A 25,373-nucleotide genomic window follows, 5' to 3' on the forward strand; every position below is an offset into this window, starting at 1 on the left:
TGTCTCCAATCAAGCTATGTGCTGACAGGTAAGTGCCAGGAGAGCGTCCCTCATAGCTCTGCAAGCGAGAGAGAGCACACCTCAATGAGCAGTCTTATACGCTAGCAAAATACCAAGAGAGCAAACAGCAAAAGCACAACTAATAACAGACAGCCCATTGGAATGAACTAAACACCACCACTATACCAGGAAACATTTCCCACTTAACACCTCACGCTAGCTACAATTCTTCTCTCCTTTTTTTAAAACATGTATTTACCCTTTGGTATTAAGTTTTCAACGTTTCACATCTTTATTTGATGTCATTTATTTGTACTTCTTACTATTTACTTGTGCTCTTTTTCCATTCTTGCTTACCTGACTTACTAGCCCCTCTCACCTCTGCAGGGTTAATTCCCCATTGTGGATAATTAGCACACACCCACTCCTGTTAACATGATCATGAGGAGACCATTCACAGTTTATCAATACAGAGTCCATACTCCAAAATGATACAAGTAGTGAATCCAAAAGATATACAGTATATGGCCCACATTAACATTCTAAGACCCCATGCCTTCAGCAAGTCTCAAATGTGTAGTTTTGTATGAGGTAATATACCCATCCAGAACAATTTAAACACGTTACAAACTTGCATTGAATCAATGGCTGCCCATGGTGAGAACACTATTGGCAGTGTTATGCAAGTGTTTCGAATCTTTTTTATCCAAACCGTGGATCTGACATGCCCTGGAGTATCAATACAACCCACTGGGCGGATTGTCACAATAACAAGGATCAAGTTATATTATGTAGGCTTTTACAGTAATTAATACCAGTACCTAAAACAAAAACAACCCACTATGTGCTTGGATACTCACTGACTATTTATTTCTTTGGGTGGCTTACAGTGCAATTCATCATATTGAAATGTGCATTGGGGTGCCAATTTATTTTTTTAGTTGAAGCCGTTTCTATGGCAATCAGAGAGCTGTGGCTGAAGAGTTATACTTCCAAATGATTACAGGATCATGTTGCTGGGTAGATTTGAGCCCCCCATTTCTGTTCCTGTTTCAATTTCCATGGTTGGAAATGAGACTCCCATAAACCTTGGTTAAAACACAATAGCACCTTTTGGGCACAGATTTAATCTGCAGTTTGTTTAAAATATAACTACTTATAAATAAAATGTCCTTATTAAAACAGTATTATACAGAAATGCATTACCAGTTAAGTGAGAAGTCAGTAGGGACTTAAGTATCTCTACCAGTGGCCAATTGATAGCACATTTAAACAATTATTGTCAACTGATATTAGGGGAGGATGGAGGGTTGACTCAGGCTAGACCTTTGAAGAACACTAGGACATGTGCATGATGTGACCTTGAGTGGTATGGGCTCGTATTCAGACTGGCATGCATTTCAGCTGAGAGGCCATCTGTACAGGTACTGGCCTGGCCCAACCTTGCTTAGTCTCTAAACACTGACAATGCAAAGTTATTTCAAATGTAAATGAGATACGCTTTGTATACTGAGCATCAAAAGAAACGTATCACTTATATTTGAGCATCAAAAGAAATGTATCACTTATATTTGAGCATCAAAAGAAACTTATCACTTATATTTAGAGAAAATTCATTAGATGTGATCGAAAAATGACAAACTCTGTTTTAGAGCAGGTGCAGTGACTTTTTATTGTGCTGATTAACAATTGACATCATCAAGATGCTGCAAAATGATCTATCGATCTTGGGCCGGTATTGTGACTCTTGATCTCCCAGTTCGTGGCCTGTCATTGACAGAGTGTGTCTCGTCAGGTTTGAAATTGCTGGTTGTAAGCGGCGAGCCACAGTACGCTGCCCTAGTCCAGCCTCCAACATGCCGATTGCACGAAGGTGCTGCTCTCTTGACAGATGTGGCATATAGGTTTTTTTTCTGTGATTTTCTTTATTGCTTTTATTCAAGCTTGCAATTCAACAGCTGAAATCACTCCATATCCAATGTCCAATAAACTGTCTCACTAATTAGGTGATTAAGTGCATATGCTTCAGTCATAGTCACTCAAGCGTGTCATGGTCAAGCATGAATGATCGAGTGATTAAAAAGAAACCAAAAACATTTCGTCAATGTCCATCATGTATATACCTTATTTTTTTTTCGAAAATAAATGTGTTATAATAGTGATAAGTTTCTTTTGATGCTCGGTATATAAACTCTATTTGTCTATTTGTACTTACTGTAAAAGAAAGAGCCTTTTTCTTTTCCTTCATTCTTTTTATAGCACTCCTCACCTGAAAACAAATGGTAAGAGTGTGTTAGCTGGTGGCACAGCAGGTCATTCACTATCCTTCAATGCCTTTCACCTCTGGAGGCCTGGGCTCAACTCAGGCTCAGTGCAATGAGTTTGGCTGTTAAAAAAACTAAAAACATAAATAGTATCTACCCAAAAGGTTAAAGTCATATGACATTGAACAGCTAAGATGACACTTTCCAAACGAGTGGGTTATGATACCCTGACTAGCACAATGGATTAAAGGAATCTCCTTGGATATTAAGCCTTTTCAGCTGCTGCTGTTGTTTAACCATGGTACTGGGTGCTCTGTTCAAAAGAACCTTAACATGTTCAACACCCGACTGTTACATGTTACACATACAGAAAACATGTTTGAGAACACAACTGAAATAAAATTATTGTTACTAAATAAACTTCTGATTTTCATTATTGCGATGTTATTGTGATTGCTATGATTATTATTATTATTATTATTATTATTATTATTATTAATCGTATTATTATTATTGGCAATTATTGCAGAAAGCTTTGGGGCTGATTTTCAAAGCGATCTCACCAAAGTGTAAATTATTCAATTACCAAAGAGTGAAATAGTCAAAGGAGAAAACCTCCTTTCTTTTAATGTTTTTCGTTAAAGGCATTTTAAGCAAGTTTAAGAAAGGTTGTTTATTTCTCTTTTGATAATTCAGTGCCAATACACCTGACAGTAGTACTATTAATAACTAGGGAATGTATTGCCTTTAACAGAAAAGTCCACATTGATATTTTTCTCCAAAGCATCATTTTCTTTTTCCAATTTTCATTTTCTTGGCCATTTTACCTGGAGGGTGAAATTGTCCCCACCCCTTCAATGGCTTCTTTCCTGTCATAAACCAGCCAGCTGCTTCCCCTATATAACATGACCCAGAAGATACTGCTGAGGTCAAACGTCTCAGTAACCTGAGAATAAGGCATAGAAACTGAGAGCTTTGTTTAACCTGAAGTAGTACCAGATAACATGTTCTTAAATTAAAATGCATGTGTGTTATAACTAGGGCTTCTATTTTTTCGTTTTTTATTAATTCCATTTTTCAGAGCTGATTTTTAGCTATTTGAGTTTTATGTAAATCATTTTTTTAGGGCTTTCGCTTTTTACATACTGTATGAAATGATTGTTTTCAGTTACTTTCCACAATGCTTGGGTGTTTTGTTCTGTCAATATGTATAGTAGTACGCAACTCGACAGTACTTGCACACCAAGCTGTACCATCTTTCCTTTGCTGTCTTCCACAACAAATTCCTTTTTTACATTTCACCACAATTTGCAATTCTATTTTAAATCCTCCATATCTTAACTAATACAGCTTTAAATCCTGTGAACAAGCCTCCATTCCTAATTGCAATCTTGTTTTAAATCTCACAAGTGGAATCTCCAACAGAAATGTAGGAATGTGCTGCCACTGAGTTGGGTAGGTTTAAAGTATTCAGAGCGAATCAATCAGTGCGTTTACATGAGCAAAAAAATTCAGGTATTTTTCAGAAAACTAATTCCGATATCAAGTCATGTAAACATAGTTTTCAGAAAATGTATCGTAATATTCCAAAAGTCAGTTTTCGGGAAACAGCACCTTGAAATGTCCGATTAAATATTGAAATAGCATACTGTGCATGTGCACACTTTGACCCTTTTCTCCTGCATGTGGTTTTAGAAAACAGAAAATAATAATAATCTGTAGTCAGTCTGCATCCATCCATTTGTCTAGTTAGGGATAAAGTAATACATTTGTTAAAGTCTGTATTTGTTAATAGCCCATACTGAAGCAGCAAATGTTTTCCAGTTTTAAAATGACGTGAGAATTTAAAATAATGTCTGCATAAGAAACTGGTAATATAGAACAGAATGAGCTGTTGGAAAGGCTGATTGAACATTGTGGGGAATCTGAATAGAGGTATAGGATAGTAATCTTTGAATTTAAGACCTGACACTTCGATAAAGCACTTGAGTTATTGGCTTGGTCTCCGTTCTATCGCAGAAATGTCCGGTCTTCAAATCGTACTTCGGCTACTACAGTACTTTGCATAAGAAAATATCCTGCGTTTTCCGAAAACTTCAATCCATTTATACAGTTGAATTATAATTAGATTTTCTATCGTTAATCATGTAAACACAGAAAAGTGACGTTTTAAGAAAATCCGTTTTCTGCTTCAGTTTTCTGAAAACATTAGTTTTTAGAAAACGCTTTTCATGTAAACGTACTGAATGATAGAAACAAGTCAGGAAGGAGGGACATTGCCCAGCTGCACTTTAGGATTAGTGTTGAACAAACGCATTCATGCCTGTCTGTACCCCTACCCCCACGCAGGAACACTGCCCTGCTAACTTCCCCTATTCAAAAAAATATAAAAACGAAAATAACGGTCTGGTTCTCTCTTTCCTTTTTTTCAATAAATATAATTTAATTAATAGAGAATAAAAACAAACCAAGCTAACAACTATCTAGCCTAAACAGAAATGTATTTATTTATTTATTTATTTATTTTTTGCAATCTCCCCAAAATACAGGTTCTGTTGCAATCACAGCATTGATAATGTTAGCTACAGCGCGGACCATGGGTCAAACCAATGTTTGTGTAGGATGCGTGTATCGTTTTTTGTTTGTTTTTTTTAAATTAATGTCGGCCTTCTGAAGTCATCTGAATGCCTTTCCACTTTTTATTTTGTTTTAAACCGTTTAAATGCCAAACCATAACAAAACATAGAATAACAGTGTATATACAGAGAGCAAAATACATAGTTATCCCCGTCCCCCACCAAAGAGGGGGTGGCACTGCCCCCTCTGCCCTACAGATTACGTGCCTATGCATACAGGCGCATATATATATATATATATATATATATATATATATATATATATATATATATATATATATATATATATATTTTTTTTTTTTTTTTTTCCTGCATTTGCCTTTAATTTATTTTTCTGCACATACTAATGCTTTGCATATATGATGTAGAATACGTGCTTAGAAAATCTAACAGTAGTACGTACAATACTCTTTCAAATAACCTTGTTATGATTTTGAATGTGCTCTTCTTTAGACCGGTATTATTGTCATTGCTTGCGCCCCGGCACCTTTTTCTGTACAAATTAAGCACTGGTAATTAGTATTGTTTAAAATAAACCACAAATAAATGAAATGTTTGAGTTGGAAATAAACCAAAATGTTATTATGTTTAATCAAAGTATAACTCGACTAAGGACTTCTTCAGTAGACAAGTCAAGGCATGTTATACGTTGTCTGTATATTCTGCCCACACTGTATGTCCTCTTTTTCTGTTGCTCTTCTAGCATTTGCAAATATAGCTGTCTGAAAGCCATGTTCACTTTAACTAGAAACAGAGATTGTCCTGAAATACTTCCTGCAAAATAATTAAGAGGAGTGTAACCAGTCTTAAGTGATTTCCATGCAACATAGTGATTTGTGAGCAAATTAACTTTTGAATTTAGCTTGTAGTGGTGAACTTGCGGGATTATTCATGACACCTCCCCCAAATTTCAGGCAAAAGCACTTGCAACTCGCAAACCAATTTTTTCCAACGCAGCTATTTTGAATCTCACTCAAAAGCACAACTTTTTTCACAAAAAGGACTTGCGGAAAAAAAATCTCTACCACTCCCCTTGCGACACACAAGGTGTTTGAATATTTGGCCCTTAGATTTTTGTTGGGTTTTTTGTAGTAGTTTTTTTTCTTTTTTAAATGGGAAAGCCCTACTGTAGCTATAACATATGTTTCTTTCAACTGCATATTTCAGACCTATTTAGTTAATGAAAGTGCAAAATATGACATGATTCTGTTAGCAATAAATACTTTCAATGAAGGCATTTACAACACAACTTGTTCTTAGTCGCTTAAGGCAGTTATAAAGCATAGTCCTCTGTTAAGTTTCAGCTAACCAATTTGAACTTTTTCAGCAATATTATATAGCAGTGTGGAGTAGTGGTTAGGGCTCTGGACTCTTGACCGGAGGGTTGTGGGTTTAATCCCCAGTGGGGGGACACTGCTGTTGTACCCTTGAGCAAGGTACTTTACCTAGATTGCTCCAGTAAAAACCCAATTGTATAAATGGGTAATTGTATGTAAAAATAATGTGAAATCTGTATAATGTGAAATAATGTATAATGTGATATCTTGTAACAATTGTAAGTCGCCCTGGATAAGGGCGTCTGCTAAGAAATAAATAATAATAATGTTTGTTAAGTAGGTAATCAGGCAACCACTAGGTGAGGCAAGAAATACAAATGAAGAAAATTCAATTCAGGGTAAAATATGAGCTAAAGGTAGTGGTTAAAATGATATGCCACCATGTTTTTTTTATAAATACTGCCACTACACACCAGTAGATTATAAAACGGGACAACGCCTCTATGTGATACATCAAGGTGTTGTAATACTCACCTCACTGTTGTACACGGCATAAACCAGGAATATGTAAAGACCCTGAAAAAGAGGGAAAAGGTGATTGAATTACGGCTGTAGAAAAAAAAAATGGTGGCCATGGAAGATGGTAGAAGTCTCCTCAAACCATTCATGCACAGTTGTGGCATGGTGGAGATGCATTCTTAAAAGCTGCCAACGGATTCAGGGTACAAGTGCAGCATTGTTGGGTGTACTTGAGCTGCAACGATTAAATAAACTAACACATTAGTTCAGCCTTCCAGTATAATCAAGGGACACAGGGTATACCAGGAGAACATGCCCCACACCACGGCAATGCTAAATCAGATTGTGTAGACAGGTCTTATTGAAGTGGATGGCAGGGTAAACTGTGATACATGTAAGTGTGAATGTATAGGCGCCTCCTATATATGCCTGTGTTTGATAAATCAGACTTTGTCAAGGAGCAGGTCAATATAGATTATAAGTAGGACCCTACCAAATTCATGGCCGTGAACAATGCGTCACGGACCGTGAAATCTGGTCTCCCCCGTGAAATCTGGTCTTTTCTTCACTTTTATCCGCAGTAAAATCCAGTCCCTCTTGGACTTTTCCACATTTTATTGCATTACAACATGTAATCAAAATGGATTAGGAGTTTTTGCCACTGATCAACACAACAAAAGTCCATAATGTCAAAGTGAAAAATAAAATCTACAAATTGTTCTAAATTAATTACAAATATAAAACAGAAAATAATTGATTGCATAAGTATTCACCCCCTTTGCTATGACACACCTAAATAAGCTCTGGTGCAAACTTCTTTAGAAGTCATATAATTAGTTGAATGGAGTCCACCTGTGTGCAATTAAGGTGTTTCACATGATTTCAGGTTAAATACACTTGTCTCTGGGAGGTTCCACAGTTGGTTAGTAGATTTCCTAACAAAAACTACATCATGAAGACGAAGGAACATTCAAAGCAAATCCGGAATAAGGTTCTTCAAAAGCACCAATCAGGGGTAGGATATGAGAACATTTCCAGGGCATTGAATATCCCCGAGAGCACAGTAAAGTCCATTATTAAGAAATTGAGAGAATATGGCACAACTGTGAATCTGTCTAGAACAGGCCGTCCTCAAAAACGGAGTATCCGGGCGAGAAGGGCACTAGTCAGGGAGGCCACCAAGAGGCCTATGGCAACTCTAAAGGAGTTACAGTCTTCCACGGCTGAGCTGGGAGACACTGTGCGTACGGCAACAATAGCCCAGGTGCTTCACAAAACTAACCTTTATGGGAGAGTGGCAAAAAGAAAGCCATTGTTGAAAACAACTCGCATCAAATCTCGGCTAGAGTTTGCCAGAAGACATGTGTGAGACACTGAGACCAAGTGGAAGAAGATTCTATGGTCTGATGAGACCAAAAGCTTTTTGGCCTCAACGCTAAGCGCTATGTTTGGCGCAGGCCTAACACCGCACATCATCCTGAGAACACCATCCCTACTGTGAAGCATGGTGATGGCAGCATCATGCTATGGGGATGCTTCTCTGCGTCAGGGCCTGGAAAGCTTGTGAAGATAGAGGGCAAAATGGATGCAGCAAAGTACAGAGAAATCCTGGAGGAAAACCTGCTGAAGTCTGCAAGAGACCTGGGACTTGGGAGAAGATTCATCTTCCAGCAGGACAATGACCCCAAACATACAGCCAAAGCCACACTGGAGTGGCTTAAAAACAAAAAGGTCAATGTCCTGGAGTGGCCCAGTCAAAGCCTGGACCGCAATCCAACTGAGAATATTTGCAAAGAGTTGAAAATTGCTGTTCACCAAAGGTTCCCATCCAACTTGACGGAGCTTGAGCAATTTTGCAAAGAAGAATGGGCAAAAATTGCAGTGTCCAGATGTGCAAAGCTGGTAGAGACTTATCCAAATAGACTCATGGCTGTAATTGCTGCCAAAGGTACCTCTACCAAATATTGACTCAAGGGGGTGAATACTTATGCAATCAATTATTTTCTGTTTTGTATTTGTAATTAATTTAGAACAATTTGTAGATTTTATTTTTCACTTTGACATTATGGACTTTTTTGTGTTGATCAGTGGCAAAAACTCCTAATTAAATCCATTTTGATTCCATGTTGTAACACAATAAATTGTGGAAAAGTCAAGAGGGGTGAATACTTTTGAGAGCCACTGTATATGTACCATTACAGGTTCCTGATGCGATTGTCAGTTTGTTTCAATTTAAAAAAGAAAGCTCATCAGAACAGGTCAGGATTTATTTGATTGACACTTGACAACAGCCAATAACTGGGCATAAATGCATACCCTCACTGACAGACTTTTTATAAAAAAAAAAAAAACCTGTACAAATGCTGTTCAATTATAGAAATTAACATGGAACCCAACTATTGTCATTTTTACATTACATACAGTATTTGTAAAAATAAGAATGTCATAGAGGCCCTTTCAGTTCCCAATTTATTGCACTTTGATGGCAAATAAAGTCATTGCAAGATCTTCCATATTCAGAACACTTAATCAATGAGACAGCATTCTTGTCAGTACACACATCTGTGTGTAGTTTGAACACTCGTGAAATAAAACAAAATTGTGTTAAAAGGTTGTGTTTAATTGAGATAATTTGTCCCTTTGTTCTGTGGCTAGGACTGACTGAACTGTCTTTCAAACAGTGCATGATGACCAATGAAGTACACAATAATATGATTTATTGAGTATGAAGCTAACAATAGCTCTGGATCAATAGAAGCTTATTCTATTGAACAGTTCATGTAGCAACATTTTGTCACAAAGCTACTTAAGACTCTTAGGCCCTGCCCGGCCAGGTGTGGAAAATATGCAAAGTAAACACTGGTGTTCAGGCTATCTTGGGCCCATGGCCCCAGGCACAGTGGGCTAGCTACCTCCTGCCACAGTTAACAGGGGAGACACAGGCTGCAGCAAGAACCCTGTCCCCTGCAGCCATGATGGACTTCCCCACTCTCAAGGCAGCTATCCTGAATGGGATGGGGCCCACGCCGGAGGGCTACAGGAAGAAATTCCAGGAGGAAGTCTTTGCCAACAATGAACATCCCCGGGTGATTGCTCATCGACTCTGGGACTACGCAGTGGGCTGGCTGAACCAGGATGCAACTACCAAGGAACGGATGTTGGAGGTCATTGTGGTGGACCGGTTTCTGGAATGCCTGGCTCCGGGACCTCGCCTCTGGGTTCCAGGCTTCCACTGGGTTGCCTACATTCGAGCTGCTGTATGGGCAGAGACCCCGGGATGTGCTCGATCTGGTCAGAGATGTGGGAGGAACAGCAGGACAATTTGACCAATTCGGTCCGGTATGTGTTGGACCTGCGCAAGTGTCTGGAGTCTATTGATCGACAGGCACATGACAACTTGCAGCAGGCACAACACAGGCAGGAGACCCAGTTTAACTGAGGGGCCCGATTTTGCACATTTCAGCCGGGAGATAAAAGTACTTTAGGATGGTAGAGAAGAAAACAGATTCATCATGTAAACCTCCTGAAACCCTGATTGCAACGGGAGGTTTTGTTAGCGGCGCGGTCTGATGACATCACAGACTTGGGACCTGATCTTTCTGTGAGAACAGGGTCGGTACAGATTGGAGACAATCTGACACCAAAACAGAAACGTCAGGCTCAAGACCTGGCAGTGGCTTTTCCAGACAATTTTTCACCGGTCCCGGGGCAGACTCGAGAAGGCCACCATCACATTGACTTTGAGCCGGGAGCGCGAGTTCACCAGAGGCTGTTCCGTATACCTTAATGTAAAAGATAGTGAAAATGGAGATTGACAAAATGCTTAAGTTGGGGGTAACAGAAAAGTCCCAGGATGACTGGAATAGTACACTTGTTTTAGTGGATGGTTTTGTATTGATGTGGCGAGGTGCCGTCCATCATTATTTGTTATTGTTTTGTGTATTTTAAATACCTCGTGAGAATGCGTGACTGTCAGCTACTGATTGTTTAACTGGCAGACAGTCACGCAAATTATGAAAGACTATGGCTGAGGGGTAATAAGATAATTAATAGCTAGTTAACCCCTCGGCCATAATATAAAAGACCGGCAGTTTGGCTGCACAGGTGGGGGGGTGTTCGGCGAGTGGAAAACGGGAGTAGAGAGAGAAGATAGAAAAACAGTAATAACAATTGCTACGTGTGCTGGAAGACCAGCACGATACTTGTTGTTTCGTGTCTGTTTTGTTTGTCTATTTATTTTGGCCAACGTGCAGTTTTGTTTTGTGAAAGTCTTTTGTTTAAAATCTTTTGTTTAATAAAAAGCTGAGCGCCGTAGCGTCTCAGTTTCACCCTGCAGTTGCCTTGTGGTTTAATTTCCTGGCCTGACATCACCATCAGTCATCCTGTTCACAATTGACTTTAGGAAAGTCAATGAAAAATCAATGTTCGATGGTTATCCCGTGCTGGGTAGATGAACTGTTGTATGCCACTGCTTACATTGATGATGTGGTCATTCACAGCGAGGATTGGCCTAGCCATCTACAGAAGGTAGCGGCAGTACTGCAATACTTGCGGGAGGCTGGGCTCACTGCTAACTTAAAGAAGTGTGCAATTGGGAAGAGTGAGTCGGAGTATTAGGGGTATTGAGTAGGAAGTGGCCAGATTAGACAGCTAAGCAACCATTGCTGGTAGTAACCCTGACGGCCTCCAGGATTACCATTGCTGGTACCCTGTTATCAGCACCTGTAACCCAAAAAAGCATTTCAAAGACACTGTTCAGACTCCTGTGTATCAGTGAACCACCCACACACCCTCTCACAGGGGGACATAAATAAAACAAAACGGCAATGAGCAGGCTTGCCTCCTGGATGGTTTTGTATTGGGGTTTGCCGGGGTTTTTTACTAGGGACAGTTAAGCACAGTGATCATACCGGGATGCATACAGTTATGCATATAAAGCTTATAGCAGTATGTATAGCTACCTAATTTAACCTATATGCGACAGCGGATGCTGGTCATCGGCATGTATCACTGCTTCACTGTGTCGCTGCCATGTGTCCTCCCTACATACAGAGTGTGCTTTTTGTTAAGTAATAATTAACTATAGTCAGCACTATAGGACCCTTTGTTGGTGAGGTGGGGGGTTTTGGAGGTGACAGCTCTAGCAGTGACTCTTTGTTGGTGAGGTGGGGAGGGTTGGGGGTGACAGCTCTAGCAGTGACTCTTTGTTGGTGAGGTGGGTGGGGTTTGGAGGTGGCAGCTCTAGCAGTGACTCTTTGTTGGTGAGGTGGGGGGGGTTGGAGGTGACAGCCCTAGCAGTGACTCTTTGTTGGTGAGGTGGGGGGGGTTGGAGGTGACAGCTCTAGCAGTGACTCTTTGTTGGTGAGGTGGGGGGGGGGGGGGGGTTGGAGGTGGCAGCTCTAGCAGTGACTCTTTGTTGGTGAGGTGGGGGGGGGGGTTGGAGGTGACAGCCCTAGCAGTGACTCTTTGTTGGTGAGGTGGGGGGGGTTGGAGGTGACAGCTCTAGCAGTGACTCTTTGTTGGTGATGTGGGGGGTTTGGAGGTGACAGCCCTAGCAGTGACTCTTTGTTGGTGAGGTGGGGGGGGTTGGAGGTGACAGCTCTAGCAGTGACTCTTTGTTGGTGAGGTGGGGGGGGGTTGGAGGTGACAGCCCTAGCAGTGACTCTTTGTTGGTGAGGTGGGGGGGGGGTTGGAGGTGACAGCCCTAGCAGTGACTCTTTGTTGGTGAGGTGGGGAGGGGTTGGAGGTGACAGCTCTAGCAGTGACTCTTTGTTGGTGAGGTGGGGGGGGGGGGTTGGAGGTGGCAGCTCTAGCAGTGACTCTTTGTTGGTGAGGTGGGGGGAGGGTTGGAGGTGGCAGCTCTAGCAGTGACTCTTTGTTGGTGAGGTGAGGTGGGGGGGTTGGAGGTGACAGCTCTAGCAGTGACTCTTTGTTGGTGATGTGGGGGGTTTGGAGGTGACAGCCCTAGCAGTGACTCTTTGTTGGTGAGGTGGGGGGGGTTGGAGGTGACAGCTCTAGCAGTGACTCTTTGTTGGTGATGTGGGGGGTTTGGAGGCGGCAGCTCTAGCAGTGACTCTTTGTTGGTGAGGTGGGGTGTTTGGAGGTGACAGCTCTAGCAGTGACTCTTTGTTGGTGAGGTGGGGGGGGCTGGAGGTGACAGCTCTAGCAGTGACTCTTTGTTGGTGAGGTGGGGAGGGTTGGGGGTGACAGCTCTAGGAGTGACTCTTTGTTGGTGAGGTGGGTGGGGTTTGGAGGTGGCAGCTCTAGCAGTGACTCTTTGTTGGTGAGGTGGGGGGGGTTGGAGGTGGCAGCTCTAGCAGTGACTCTTTGTTGTTGAGGTGGGGGGTTTGGAGGTGACAGCTCTAGCAGTGACTCTTTGTTGGTGAGGTGGGGGGGGTTGGAGGTGACAGCTCTAGCAGTGACTCTTTGTTGGTGAGGTGGGGGGGGTTGGAGGTGACAGCTCTAGCAGTGACTCTTTGTTGGTGAGGTGGGGAGGGTTGGAGGTGACAGCTCTAGCAGTGACTCTTTGTTGGTGAGGTGGGGGGGGTTGGAGGTGACAGCTCTAGCAGTGACTCTTTGTTGGTGAGGTGGGTGGGGTTTGGAGGTGGCAGCTCTAGCAGTGACTCTTTGTTGGTGAGGTGGGGGGGGTTTGGAGGTGACAGCTCTAGCAGTGACTCTTTGTTGGTGAGGTGGGTGGGGTTTGGAAGTGGCAGCTCTAGCAGTGACTCTTTGTTGGTGAGGTGGGGGGGGGTTTGGAGGTGGCAGCTCTAGCAGTGACTCTTTGTTGGTGAGGTGGGGTGGGGGGGGGTTTGGAGGTGGCAGCCCTAGCAGTGACTCTTTGTTAGTGAGGTGGGAGGTTTGGAGTAGAGAGTGACATGAAGACAGGACTCCCGCAGGACCTACCGGATTCCCACCGTACGGGAAAAAAATTGTGTTCAACTTTGCGGGATGGGATGGTACAGGAATGAAGCTCACAGGAACAGGCGGGACCGGGTTTTTTATTTTTGCTCTTTATAGTCATAAAAGAACCTATGACATAGAACTTGACAGTTACCATAAACATACGAAATAATATTAACAGGTCTCACTGAACATATAATCACACTAATTTAACCAAATTATGTTTAATCGTGCTACAATGAATCAAATAATACCCGAAAAAACATTGAGGGCGATCTCCATTTCCTGGTGTGGGGCCAGGAGGCTGTAACCTCAGGCTCCTTCTATCTGCCAGTATGGATGACAGTGACAGTGAAAGTGAGAGTAGCCTCATTTTATCAGTTTCAGACACCTCTTATGAACGTGAATTATGTAGTGATGGATATGATGTAGACAGAGAAAACAGGGATTGTCTCGCGTATCAATTCAAGCCGTATGCCTCTGAGTCAGAAGGTTCAAACTGGGAGAGAGACTCCGACAACACCAATGCGGACGGACCAGTGGGACAGCAGATGTCCGCGGAAAATCAGCGTCTTGGCAACACGGAATGGTTAATAAAAACCATTAAAATATTTCAGATTACCCGTAATTGTATAGTTATGTCAGTCCTTTAGTTAACAATATTGATTCATGAATTACTGATACTAGCAGAATAACCGAATGCTATGGATTGCTACTGGCATGTATTTAACATATCTCTCTCTCTATATAAATATGTGCAGTATATTAAGGATGTGCAAATCATAATGCAGAGATGTCAAAGGCTATGATTTGGCCGTAGTAGCTACTATTTTTTGGAGGTACTGCTTCGGCACTACGTTGAAGGGGTATGTATAATACTACGATTTTTAATAAATAAATACATGATGGATACTCCCTGAACGTTTACGAAATATTATTTCAATACCATGTGTTTTTTTTTTGTTTTTTTTTTTAAATGAATTAATGGTTCATAATACTGTATTTCACTGACAGGTTACTGTGGCATTGACATACTAAAATCTCTGAGCCGGGTTGCTTAGTAAACGATTTAGAAACTGATATATTATCATTATCTTGCACATTGTGGTTATAAAGACCCTGTGCTTGCACTGTATTTTTTTCTGAAAAAAACAAAAACTAAAAACAAATTACTACTAATATACCGGTAGAGTTTAATGCCTGTACATCCAAATAATAGTTGATCTTTGTTTATCATGGGATGGGATGGGACAGGATTTTTTTTGACAGGACAGGATGGGACGGGAACTTAAAAAAAAAAGTTACGGGATGGGATGGGAAAAATTTGGACAGGATTGGAAATGATTACTGTTTCATGGGATGGGATGGGACAGGAAAATTTTTGACAGGACAGGACTGAAGTTTAATTCCCGTGTCACTCTCTAGTTTGGAGGTGACAGCCCTAGCAGTGACTCATAACACTACACATGTAAACAACCTTTACAAGGTAAGCTACTCTGGGTCCTGCCAAGGTTATCAATAAAATATTTTTTGTATTTATAATTTCTTTTAAAGTGTTGTTGATGTCCTGTTAATATTTAGCAGGAAAGCTTTTCACCAGGAGTTTCAGCCTTCTGTTAATACCGTACAGGTGTACAGTTCCAAAAGCATTTCTTACAGGCCTTTGTATTGTATATTCATTTTTTAGTAGAAGTGCAGCAGGGCCAGAGCCAGGAATTTGGGGGCCCGGGACAAGTCCTTTGAAAAGGGCCCCCCTCATAATCCAGCGAGCGCACAGGGACAGGGTTTGTCCTGTAAACTCCCTAGTTTGTTTTCCATGTTAAGAAAACCTGGAAGAAGATATAGGTTCAGCTTGGTTAAAATACAGTAAACCTATTTGAATCATACATTCTCTAATGATTTATATATACTGTAAACATTAATCTCATGTTCCATTATATACAGCTATGGCCAAAAGTTTTGCATCGCTAGAATTTTAGGATTGACACAATTAAAATTTTAAATAACTATATGAACATCATTTAGATATTTTATTTAACATTATGTAATCAAAGAAACTACAAAATGATATTGCAAAAGTTTAATGGAAGCCATAAGTAGTACAGTATTTCATGTTAGATTTTGAATTGTCACATTTTTCAATTATCAATTTTTCATTAAGTATATGGAACATTACAAAGCGGTAGGTAATTCAATATGTTACCGTAACATTATTCAGTAGGTTTTATTTGACCTTATGAAGCAGAATTAGTTAATTCTATAGGGTGATGCAACACTTTTGGCCATAGCTGTAGCCTCACAATTAAAATATATGACCCTCATACACCCCCTAGCGATTTACAATAGCCTGCGTAAAAATAGGCAAAAACTAAAATGTATGGTTGTTTTCTTCTGCAGATTTACATCAGAACCCTAAATGTGTGCTGTTATAGCAATTACCTAGTTATTCTAACAAACGAATACACAAATCATGATATCATTGAACAGTTCTGTGTTGTTTATTAATCTCAGCATGTACATTCACCATCAGGTTTGTTTAACCTTCAATAAATCTCTCACGACTAGAGTTACTCAGAAACCACTCGAGAATTCGTCAAGTGAAGAACGTCACTGCAGCTGAATGAAGTTTATGTAATAATACAATGCTGTTATACTGTTAGTTGGGTTCATGACTATTTTTGAAAACAGCCCTCTGAAGGTGACAGACGAATGTGACACTTCTATGAATATTCTAATAGCATGGCGCTGAAAGGGCTACGCTTGTGTGGCAGTGTGAAAACCCTGCCAGTGCATGTTTGTGTGGTGAGTATTGGGTGGCAGGGAGGGGGTTAAAATCCTCCCTGCAAAAACATGTGGGGATGTGGCTGGAGCTGTCAGTTGAATAACTAATTAAATGACTACCACAGGTGTATTTAGAGGGTGTTAGTAAGAATTAGAAGAGTTAATATTGGTGCGGAGATCCATGGTGTGTGTTTTGTGTTCCGTGCTGTCTCGTCCTGTATTGTAAGTTTTTGTATAGACCTTTTGTTTTGGCCCTTGTGCTTTTTATTTTGTTGATGTGTTTTTATTAGTGTTTGTTTCTATGTTTGTAAATAGTGCATTAGCGCTTAACTGCAGCTTTTCTGTGTCTCTGAGTCTCTCTCCCTTGTTAGACAACATTTGATGATATTTTGGCTCTCAAAATCTTATTTTCTTTCAATCAATCTTTATTTTATATAGCGCCTTTCATTGTGGACCACCATCACAAAGCGCTTTACAAGACGCAGTAACACAGTATATATATATATATATATACACACACACACACACCTCGGTCGTTTCAGTAACACAAGTCACTCGTAACATTTTGGAGATGGACTGGCACTTTGCCTAACTTTCAGATTCCAACAGAGAGATAAAGCTGCCTCTTTGTCCAGGCTGTTAGACCTGCTGTTAAATTCTCCTGGTAAAAGGACGGCATTTTTGCCTTGATTTGTGGAGTTAAAAAATACTGAAGAAACTGCCTTTTCCCTTTCTGATTTTGAGTGCCAGATTTAAGGCGTTACATTTTTGAAAAGCCATTAGCCTCCAATAATACCTCCCCAACCTCAACGTAACGAGGCCCACAAAACTGAACATTTTTAAACTCAATTAACAGGTTGTATTTGTAATATCTACACAATACCAACGAACTTACAGAAACACACTGGGCAAAGCATGGAGTACAATTATACTGTATTTTTTTTTTTTTAAAAAAGGAAATATTTGAACTAATATATTACCACAATACCGCTGTTATCGTCTTTTCAGTCAACAATATTAAACCACACAGAATTCACAGTGTAAAACCACACATAATTCAAACAGAGCTTAACACTAATCTGTGCAACAGCAAAGATAAATAACTATTTAAATGGGTTTAATTTACATTTACTAGCTGCCTATTACTTCTGTCTTTCTCAAAGAAAAAAAAAAACTCCAACAAAAAAATAAGTGCGCAAATAGTATTTTGAAGGTACGTGGATTCCCACCAAAAGCAGCCATAACACACAAATGCAGGTTTAATCTATTTCCATTTAACATTGCATGTGGTTATTAAATTGTACATTTTGCTCCCAGCAAGGAAAAAAAAAAACATTTCTCTTAACAAACAATTTATTTAATCTGGCCAGCTTCACCTCTGTCGTTCCGCTGGCTCAGCACTACAGTGCATACGTCTGCATAAGCATTGATTACCTACTTCCACGCGACGTTGGCTCTGTGCCTTGGAACTGTTGCCTAGCAACCATTGACAGACGGCGTGTTGTGTGAGAAAATCACTCCAGCAACAACAGCACAGAAGCTGGCTGCGCAAGTGCCGAGGCGACGGATCGAATTAATGTTTTTTTAAATTTTTTTAAATGTAATACATTGATAAAGAAACTCAGAAGGGCCGCCACCAAACCTCAAATGGTACCCCATTGCCCCGCGGGCCGCCACTTGCCGACCTCTGCACTAGAAAGGTCGCATCTAAAACACTGTACGACACTAAAGGGTGGGTAAATCGCCTTCTCACGCTAAAATGCCATACAACTGACCAAGTGGAAACATGTCCGGAAGTCGTGCATTATGAGACTTCTGGAGTGAAAATCCCGTTTGTGATGTAACCTTGCACAACTTTCTGCTATAACTGAAGGCTGTGCCAAGCAATCTATTAGACTGAGATCTGTTTTAAGTAACACCATTTATTCAACGTGTGTCTGATTTCAGGATTTATTTTTTTTAAGAGCTCAAACAATTTCCAAGTTTTTGTAGCAAGACAAACAGCGGCGCATTTTGCTGTTTGTTTGCGTACCATGTTGTAGCGATGAGGTGCACACGTGGAAATTGAATACAAAATGAGTCAATGATATGACGCCGGTTCTGAAAAGATTTAATAAATCAGTGTGCCTCAAGACACTCTCGCGATGACAAGTCGCTTTTAAAAAGACTGAACAAACCATTTTAATATAAGTTTGATGATAAGTTATCAGATCACAAAACAGTACTGTATCGGCTGTGACACCGTCGCTATCGGTGTCAAGGTGGTGTTCTGTTTTAAGCGAATTTAGTTCCTGTTCCTTTAGCCGGAGCATTTACAATGGGAAAAATCAGTTTCACCACAAGGGTGTTCCCTTAGGCGAAGTGTTCTCTTAAGAGGTGTTCCTAAACACGGAGACTACTGTATTGCCATTTGACTCATAAAAAGTGCATTATAGTTAAGTTGTTTTTATAGCAAGGTTATAAATAATACTGAATCTACTACGACTACAAAAAAAACACTTTGCAATAAATAAGATGCAATACATTGTACACTAGCCGTGCAGCATCTATCGTTGGTACCAGTACCAAGGGTAAAGAAAGTTATTGCTGTGAGTTACAGACAGCATCACGCTCGAGCCCAATTCACTGAGCAAGAAGAAGAAAAAGATGGCGGCCTTTATGTAGTGGGGAATGTGGGCGAGTAGGAGGGTAGCCTAGTTTTGATACACTTTTATATTTAAAAAATGTACTGTACTAAACATTTTGACTGGATCATTTTTATATCATTAACCAGAAGTGCTGGTATTTTAGCTCCATTCGCAGACTATAAGGATCAGAATTGCTGAAGCTACGGTTCTGTAGGAAAACAGAACCGTAATACTTATTATAATAGGTTTATGATAAATATGCAGTCAAACCCTGTTTTGCAAATAATACAAGGATAGTACACAGTACTTACTTATGGAATGTTTTGTGTTTTTTTTTTTTTTTTTTGTATTTGTGTAACGCTATCTCACTTTTTTTGTTTTGCTTCCCGTAGTTTTTTTTTTGTTGTTGTTATTAGTCTTTATGTTTTGGTGAGACAGGCTGCACTTGCGGTGCTTCAACAGAAACTTACAACTTGTGGAAACCACGTTTAAGAAAGCTGTACGATATCAGAAGTCACTCCAGGCCAAATTGGAAACTCAGAAACATTTAAATCTACCCTCCCGTATTTTAATATTAATTATGTTATTTGTATTTAGAACGATAATTTATCTGGCTAAACGAAAACTACATGGAAACACACACAACCCGAAGGTACTGTACTACCAAAATAGGGTGTGAAAGGTGAGACTTATTTTTCCTTCTCTGTGGAAATTGCCCCATTGTTTTGCTAAACATAACAATTTGTTTAAAATGTAAACTTTTTTATTATTATTATTATTATTATTATTATTATTATTATTATTATTATTAATATTATTATTATTATTTTTAAACAGCCAAGCTATGTAATATCTGTAAATGTTATTTATCAAGTTAGAATAACTTATCCCCGTCCCCCTTGGAAATTACAAGCAACAAGAATAAAAAGCGTTTGCCAAGTTTATTAAATTATTAACTTTTTGAGAATCTCAACAGTAAACTAACACAAGTGATTGCATCTTGCTTGTACTGAAAAAGCAGTTCCACAGTTACAAAAACAGAAATTCATTTCAAGTTAAAAGGTAAATAATCGTATTCACTTGACAAGAATCTAATTACTAATTACTCTGTGCATTATGTAAAAAAAACAGGTCCTCTAAACATGAAAACCTGCCAGTAATGGAAGTCTCCCTCCCAGTACCTTCGCAGGATGTGTGCTACAAGTCTAAATTAACAAGCACCTTTTAGGGTGAAACATAGGCCAAACGGTTCTGATTAATTAGTCTCAAGAATTAAACTCAGGACAGCGAGAGGAAATCCTTTCCCGCACACCTGATTTATGCCTTATCTGCTCGTTTTTATCAGAGCAAGATAAAACAGCTACAGCGAGGCCGATCCATCTTGCCTGCAATAAGTGGACACTTTTTGGCAAGCAGACTGGTAGTGATACCCTGGAAGCCTGCCATGACCTGTCCTTCAAAGAGAAATGTTGTTGACTCCTACAAGCCAGATTTGTGGTCCAGCTTCCAGTTATGTGAACTCCTCCAGCGCAGTTTAGAACTTGTGCTTTCCTGGCTCCAGATGGGAGCTGGGCAGAAATGGAGTTTGACCCTGTGTTAACCACTGCACCAAAACAAGTATCTGTGTTCAGAAAGCTATTTAGCCTGGACTTAAAAGTAGGGTCAACAAGTTGTTTCCTGATTTCTCCCATTTACATGTTGCATGAAATAAAAATGATGTCACATCCCCATTTGAACCTATTAGCAGCAACTTTTTTATAATTTAGTGTAGCTCTTGTACTCAGAATGTCATTGACAAAACATTCCACAACGTTCTATATAAAAGATTAAATATCTTAATATCAGCTTTTTGTGGGTTATGTTTTTAGATTTAATGACTTATAATACATGTATAGGTGTTCAGTGGCTTATTATATCATGCCACAGGAAGACTTGCACAAGAAATACACTGAACTTGATTAGAAGCAGCCACTGAACACTAATAATCCTGCAAGAGAACAGCTACATTAGATATTTGAGTATATGCAGCACATGGTTGTATTACAGCCCTGGATGAGACAATCTTAGGTTTACATGACAAAGTGTTTTCTGAAAACTAATGTTTTCGGAAAACTGAATCAGAAAACTGATTTTCTTAAAACGCCACTTTTCTGTGTTTACATGATTAACAACAGAAAATCCAATTAGAAGTCAACTGTATAAATGGATTGAAGTTTTCGGAAAACGCAGGATATTTTCTTATGCAAAGTACTGTAGTAGCCAAAGTACGATTTGAAGACCGGACATTTCTGCGATAGAACGGAGACCAATCCAATAACTCAAGTGCTTTATCGAAGTGTCAGGTCTTAAATTCAAAGATTACTATCCTATACCTCTATTCAGATTCCCCACAATGTTCAATCAGCCTTTCCAACAGCTCATCCTGTTCTATATTACCAGTTTTTTATGCAGACATTATTTTAAATTCTCACGTCATTTTAAAGCTGGAAAACATTTGCTGCTTCAGTATGGGCTATTAACAAATACAGACTTTAACAAATGTATTACTTTATCCTTAACTAGACAAATGGATGCACTTATTATTTCCTGTTTTCTAAAACCACGTGCAGGATTGAAGGTCAAAGTTTGCACATGTGCAGTAAGCTATCGGAATATGTTTCCCCAAAAGTGTGTTTACATGATATACATTTTGTTAGTTTTCAGAATTTAAATCAGAAATTTCTAGGTGCTGTTTTCCGAAAACTGACTTTCGGAATATTCCGATACATTTTCCGAAAACTGTGTTTACATGACTTTTGATATTGGAATTAGTTTTCTGAAAAATATCGGAATTCTTATGCTCATGTAAGCGCACTGAATGGCATTATTCATATCCTATTCCATGTTCAGCTCAAACACAGCACATGTTGGTTTTGTTGCTAAAGTTCTATATGCATTGTATTTTCAACCTCAGCTCACAACATATAGAAAGAACAGCTAGAAGGAACTGCAAACTTTAACAGCCAAAGCTTCCATCCATGAAGTAATGGAGCATCATCCCCTGGTAACCTCAGGAATGATGACACCTGGTCAGCACAATATTCCCTCGGAAAGGAGCTGCCCTTAGCCACAATGTGATGACTACTGCACCACTTCTTTTGTGGCATCGCCATCTTTACTACATCCAGGTAACTACAAGAATGAATGGTTGCTAGGTTACAGGAACACCACTGTATGTGTGTATGTATATGTATATATTGTAACAGTGTGGGGTTCTGAAACACTGGGATCTTTTCCACGGTCTTCTCGGACAGAAGTATTTGACACACAGGCGTAACTAGTTTTAACCAGGGCGGTACCTGAAATTTTAACAAAGTTAAAAATTAACAAAGTTAATTTCCCTAACTAGAAGTCAGGCACCTAAGCTGCTTACCAAACAGTCAGTCTTTTTTTTTTTTTTTTGAAGTAAACACAGAACACCACTCACCTCTAAAGGTCCACGCCTCCTGTCCACACACCCTCGAGTTCTCCTGTTGTGTTAATGGCCATCAAGTTCCTGTTGAAACTTATTGTTGCCACCTACTGTTCAGATTTAGCTATTAAACTGTTGCGAACACTTAACCTTTTAAAATCTCTATGTTAAATATTCTTGAATCTTCCAGTGTGTTCCTGATATATTTTGCAATACATCCAATATTCTATTTTTCTTCCATCACCTATAACATCTTTTTAAAAAAATTATTGGAAATATTGCAATCCCTTAATTTCTTCCCACATATCCTCTCTCACCTCCCTATATCTAACACATTCAACCATCAGATGCTCCACTGTTTCCTTTACACTACATTCCACACATAACCCATTCTCAAGCACTCCAGTTCTATACAGGTGTTCCTTTAATGTTGAATGCTCTATAAGAAGCCTTATTCATGCTGCTTCCTCCTTCCTATTCCACCCATACCACCCTTCCCTAATTTTAACCTTACCTTGAGTCTTATAATATATATCCCATATATTCTGCCATTCATTAATAATCTATTCTCAATTATTCTATAATATTCATTTAAACCATACTGCACATCCATATCCTCTTTCTTCACTGCTATTTTAGCTAACTTACCCAACCTCTCATTCCCATCTATTCCTATATGAGCCTGAATCCATGCTAAAACTACATATAAACCTAAAAAGCAGCATTCTGAACGTAAATACATTATTCCTGCACTAAATCTCTTCTACCACCCTCCCCTCCATTTAATCACCTGTAATCCTGATAAGGAATCTGAAAAGATGGCTGCTCTATTCACCTTGACATCTACAATCCACTGCAATGCCAATATAATCCCTATCAATTCTGCTGTCATAATTGACACATCATCTGTAATACGAACATGCTTTCCCACCTCAAATTCCAGTATATAATAAGCTGCTGCAACCCTGCCCTTACCTGTATTTTTTTGACCCATCTGTAAAAAATGTACTATAATCATTTACCCATCTCAATGCCCGTTTACAAAATTCACCACTGTCCTTCACCCTCTCTTTTTCATAGGAGTTCTAAGACACAATATTAGAACCCTCGAGTTCTCTGTTGTGTGGCCTTTTTATACTCTCTGCAGCTGATACTAAGTAAAAACAGCTGTCTCCCGTTTCACCTAACGAGCTTCCACTCTGGCTCACGGCACCCTGCCATGGTGCCCTTTGAGCAAAGATGGCCACCAGTTACCAAACCCCAAAAATGCTGTCCCAGCTGCCGCAGAGCATGCCGGTGTACATAGTTTTTACAGTTGCTTATTTTTAAAAAGGATACAGACTACATCTGATTCTGGGACCTATATATCTGCCCTCGACTATTTTCCCCCACACTGTCACAATCTCTCTCTCTCTCTCTCTCTCTCTCTCTCTCTCTCTCTCTCTCTTTCTCTCTCTCTCTCTCTCTCTCTCTCTCTCTCTATGTGTAGAATGTATCTAAAGAGCAAGCAGCTTACATATTTATCGTATTTTCATGATCATTTTACTCTAAATCTGCCTTTACCCAGAGAATCCTAAGTGCTGGGACGAAACAGCTTTCCATGTTCAAATAATGTGGAAATGTGACCTTTAAACTCTGCAAGGGCCACCTGCTCTCCCTCTTTACATGTTAAGCAGGTGAAGCTAGGCTAGAAAGGTTACATTATCACAAGATTTGAATGGAATGTATCTCAACTCAATATTGGAACAACAGAACACAGACGGACTACAAGCCCCATCTGATACTGAACAAAAAGCCATTAAAATCACATTTGAAGCTATTTACAGTACACTCTTTACACTCTTTACTTATGTGTGAAATGATTGTCTTGCAGCACTGGTATCAGATCAGAGTTGCATGCCAAGTCACAGGCCATGATTGGATCCTCAGCAGGACAGTATACAGTGCATACAGGTGGTGTCCCTACCATGCATTCTGTCTGATATACAAGCTGCAGGTCACTTGCATCCATGATAGACCACGGTTCTGACAGACATTATCAAGGGCTTGGTAATCAGGTGCTTCTTTATCCAAAGCTGCACAAATTACTGATGTTTCCCATGCAGTTTCAAAAGTGTGATGACTGTGTGGGTCATAGTGTAAAACAGACTTTTCACCCTTGCTTCCCTGAACGAATATAGACGATAGTCATTGAGGAACGGGCAGCTATTTTTTAATCCACTATTTACACTTCCTGCATATAGCAGTTACTATATCTTTCACTATAAAACAACCAGACACTGCTCTCCAATTGATTTCTTAGAAGTTCGTTGTTATGTTATTACAGTCAGCACTTACATATCCGAAAGAGTAATTCATTTTGGCCCGTTCCAACCCTTGTCCATTTTTCAGGGAACATAAAAAAGATACAATTTCAAAAATATATAGCTGAAAGGACTGTGTTATAAGTAGGCTTCCATTTAGATGTACTGTAGTTGGTTTTGTTGGTACAGTACTATGTTTTTAACAGTAGTATTTTAATTCAGAACAATATGATTCTGAAAATATCACTTGCCAAAAGAGACGACTGTGGACACGTGGATTGTAATAGAGTACATACTTTTAAATCCAGTAGGTATTGTAGCAGTATGTAAAATTCTCTGTTAACGACCCAACAGCAAAATGATATCAAAATGTTACCCATGCGCAGAACTGCATAAAACGTAAAAGACAACACAATTTAGCAAAAGATAAAAAACAGTTTCCAGAATTAAAACAGTATCCAAAGTCAGTATTCAAAATTGCAGAATATAGTGCTCGATAAGTCCTAATGTCACAGTTCACTTGCAAAGGAAAATGCACAAAAGCAACTAAAGATCACAGATTAAAAAAAATAATAATCACAGTATCTAAAACTGTTTAATGATTAACTGTTTTAC

The 25,373-nt window shown here is 39.6% G+C and overlaps 1 protein-coding gene across 1 annotated transcript in view; it reads right to left on the minus strand.

The window, feature by feature from the left end:
• LOC117422508 (adhesion G-protein coupled receptor D2) overlaps nt 1–25,373 on the minus strand; it is a 120,047-nt gene that overhangs the window by 20,569 nt on the left and 74,105 nt on the right. Inside the window, exons 21-22 of the mRNA XM_058987378.1 lie at nt 6,712–6,753; nt 2,216–2,269 (exon numbers count right to left, since the gene is read on the minus strand). Coding sequence (XP_058843361.1) covers nt 2,216–2,269; nt 6,712–6,753 — 96 coding nt within the window. The remainder of the gene's footprint in view (nt 1–2,215; nt 2,270–6,711; nt 6,754–25,373) is intronic.

The sequence above is a fragment of the Acipenser ruthenus genome, chromosome 15, assembly GCF_902713425.1.
Source record: "Acipenser ruthenus chromosome 15, fAciRut3.2 maternal haplotype, whole genome shotgun sequence".
NCBI classification, from domain to species: Eukaryota; Metazoa; Chordata; class Actinopteri; order Acipenseriformes; family Acipenseridae; genus Acipenser; species Acipenser ruthenus.